General features: G+C 51.8%; 1 protein-coding gene across 1 annotated transcript; it reads right to left on the bottom strand.

The window, feature by feature from the left end:
• On the bottom strand, positions 364 to 1,676 carry LOC8062048 (uncharacterized protein At4g15970). Its single transcript, XM_002459918.2, has one exon. It carries the CDS (start codon positions 1,564 to 1,566, stop codon positions 532 to 534), a length of 1,035 nt encoding a protein of 344 aa, XP_002459963.2. The 5' UTR covers positions 1,567 to 1,676; the 3' UTR covers positions 364 to 531.

The following is a 2,755-nucleotide window of genomic DNA, read 5'->3' as shown; positions in this document are numbered from 1 at the left end:
GACCGGCAGAGGGAAGAAGGAGACGACCAGAGGAGGAGGAGATTCGCGAATGAGGGGGGTGAGCGGACTCACGCTGGAGCCTAGCGCAAGCCTGGCTCCGCAGATACGGCCAAATCGGGCGTTCCCAGGAAGCCAGGAAAACGGTACAAATTGGGCTTCCGTAAGCCTGGCTAGGAGGCCGACCAGGAAACCAAACAGGCGCAAGCTGTACTGTGGAAGCCTGGCTAGAGGGTTACGCTGGGAACCAAACACACTCTAAATGTCTAAGCTACCTTTATCTGTCCAAAGAATTGTGGCTGCCGTAATGCAAGAATGTTTACTATTGTATTTCTAGAAAAAAAAAAGAATGTATATTTTGTAGTAGTGTATATTTAACCAAAATACAATAGAGTTAAAATTAAATGACATATATGGGATTAGCAAGAAACTCCAAATTTACTACTCAGGTACATTACATTTTGCAAATATTTTTTTCCGAGGAGCAAGAAATTAGATAAACACGATGGGATGCGACCAGAAACTAAAATTAATTCAGTACGTAATAAGAGTGGTGCCGTTGTTGCTGGCGGCGGCCTTGAACTGATTCCACTCGTTGAGGACGGCGCGCAGCTTGTGCACCTTGTTCTTGAGCCCCAGGATGCAGTTGGCATGGAAGGTGCAGAGCTTGTTGAAGTCCTTCTCCTTCCTCTGGCGGTCGCAGAAGGTGCCGAAGTAGGCGGTGTCGACGAACTGCAGCGTGACGCCAAGCCTCGCCGTCAGCTGGTGCTTGACCTTCTCGAACACGTCCTGCGTCTTGTTGCCCGGGAACAGGGTCCTGGCCTCGTACCAGACGCGGTAGAACTCGGCCGTCCGCGCGCTGGCCCTGGCGTACACCAGCCCGGCGTTGGCGCCCTTGTCCAGGTCGTAGGGGTTGTCGCCGCGGAACCGGTCGCACGCCATGGCCATGTCCGCCGCCACCGGGACGCGCAGCAGCGGGTTCCGGAACCACACGATGTCCACGTCCGTGAGGAGGAAGCTGTAGCCGAGCTCCAGGACGCGGCCCTGGAACCTGACCCGGCGCCACATCATGTCCAGGTAGTCCTCGGCCATGTACCGCTGCTCCGACGTGAAGTCGGCGCCGCCGACGTCCAGGGCGTAGCAGAGCGGGTGCGCCCGCGCGCACCGCTCCCGCGCCTTGGCGTCGACGGTGACGATGAGGAGGTGCTTCAGCAGGGCCTCCGTCTTCACGCCCGTGCGGAAGCTCTCCAGGAAGCGGTCCGTGAGCGAGCCGGGAGCTGTCCACGCCTCGTTTGTGATGGCCATTATCACCGTCTTGTTGTCCTCCGTGGCAGCTCGTCTCAGCAGCTCGGAAAGCTTGTCGTCGTCGGAATCGGAAGACGAGGCAGCAGCAACCTGATGAGTTGTTCCATTACTACTAGCCACAAGCTGGGCCGGTTCTTCTTTATGCGCTGCTGGTAAGTTATTGGGGTGGTACGAGCACGGAGAACGGTGTACCACCACAAGAATGACACTGGAAATGGAGCTGATCACGAGGAAACGCAAGAGATTTGTCACTACCTTGATCATCTTGAGAAATGACACCGAGAAAATGACTTGATGATCACTGGCAGATCAAACAGAAATATTGAGGCCCATCGTCTCTGTTCTCAGGGCATTACTTCTAATGGATCGAGTGCGTGGTAGACTAGTACATACAGTAATGAAATACGTGTGCTGACTAGCTGCCTAGTACAGTAGTGCTACCTCACGCCTTGTTTAGTTGACCCAAAAACAAAAAACAAAAAAAGTCAAAACTCTCTGTCACATCGAATCTTGTGACACGTGTATGAAACATTAAATATAGACGAAAACAAAAACTAATTACACAGTTTGCCTGTAAAACGCAAGACGCATATTTCACTACAGGAAACCCAGGCTTCGCCAAGTGCCCCAGAGTTCGCCGAGTGCCAAAAATCGGGCACTTGGTGAAGAAGGCTTCGCCAAGTGCCTGGCTCTTGGCGAAGCCAGCACTTGGCGAAGAAGGCTTCGCCAAGTGCCAAGCACTCGGCGAAGAAACGCACTTGGCGAAATGGCCTCTTCGCCAAGTGCCAAGCACTCGGCGAAGAAAGGCACTTGGCGAAGCCTGACGGCATCCATCCCCATCCCTTGCCGTCGGCTTCGCCAAGTGCCTCCGTCTGGCACTTGGCGAAGACGAGGCTTCGCCGAGTGCCATACACGTGGCACTTGGCGAAGAGAGGACCCTGGGAAATTGCCTGGAAGCGCTCTTCGCCAAGTGCCACGTTGCTGGCACTTGGCGAAGACCTCTTCGCCAAGTGCCAACCCTAGCACTTGGCGAAATCAAAATTTTTCTTTTTGAGTTTTGCTCCCAAATTTTTTGTGGAGGTTTAGTACCCTATCTTTAGTAACTTGTCAAGGTTTGGTGCATTTTGAAGTTTTTTTTCTATATTTTTTCATTTAGTTGCGACTCGTTCCATTTTTTCCGACGAATTCGATTTGAACTGCAGGTGCATGGAATAATAGTGTCCTATGGTTACAACGTTGCTATTCTTGCTTGTGTGGATGCAATTAGGTCAAATCCATGTCCTGGCACCAAATCTCGATGAGCGTGCTCGCGGGGCAACGCTTCCAACTTGCGTGCGCGGGGTTTTTTAATTATAAAAAAATCAAATGAACTCGGAAAACCACAAAACTTGTCCACCGTCCTTGATATGTTATGGGAAGGCTATGATAAAAATTTGAAAAAGTTGGAGCAAGT

The sequence above is a fragment of the Sorghum bicolor genome, chromosome 2 (assembly GCF_000003195.3).
Source record: "Sorghum bicolor cultivar BTx623 chromosome 2, Sorghum_bicolor_NCBIv3, whole genome shotgun sequence".
Taxonomy (NCBI): Eukaryota; Viridiplantae; Streptophyta; class Magnoliopsida; order Poales; family Poaceae; genus Sorghum; species Sorghum bicolor.
Note: the sequence above shows the minus strand (reverse complement) of the source record. Positions and strands in the feature narration are given on the sequence as shown.

Coding starts and splice junctions, on each gene's coding strand:
- LOC8062048 (XM_002459918.2), bottom strand. CDS start 1,566: ATGATCAAGGTAGTGACAAATCTCTTGCGTTTCCTCGTGATCAGCTCC.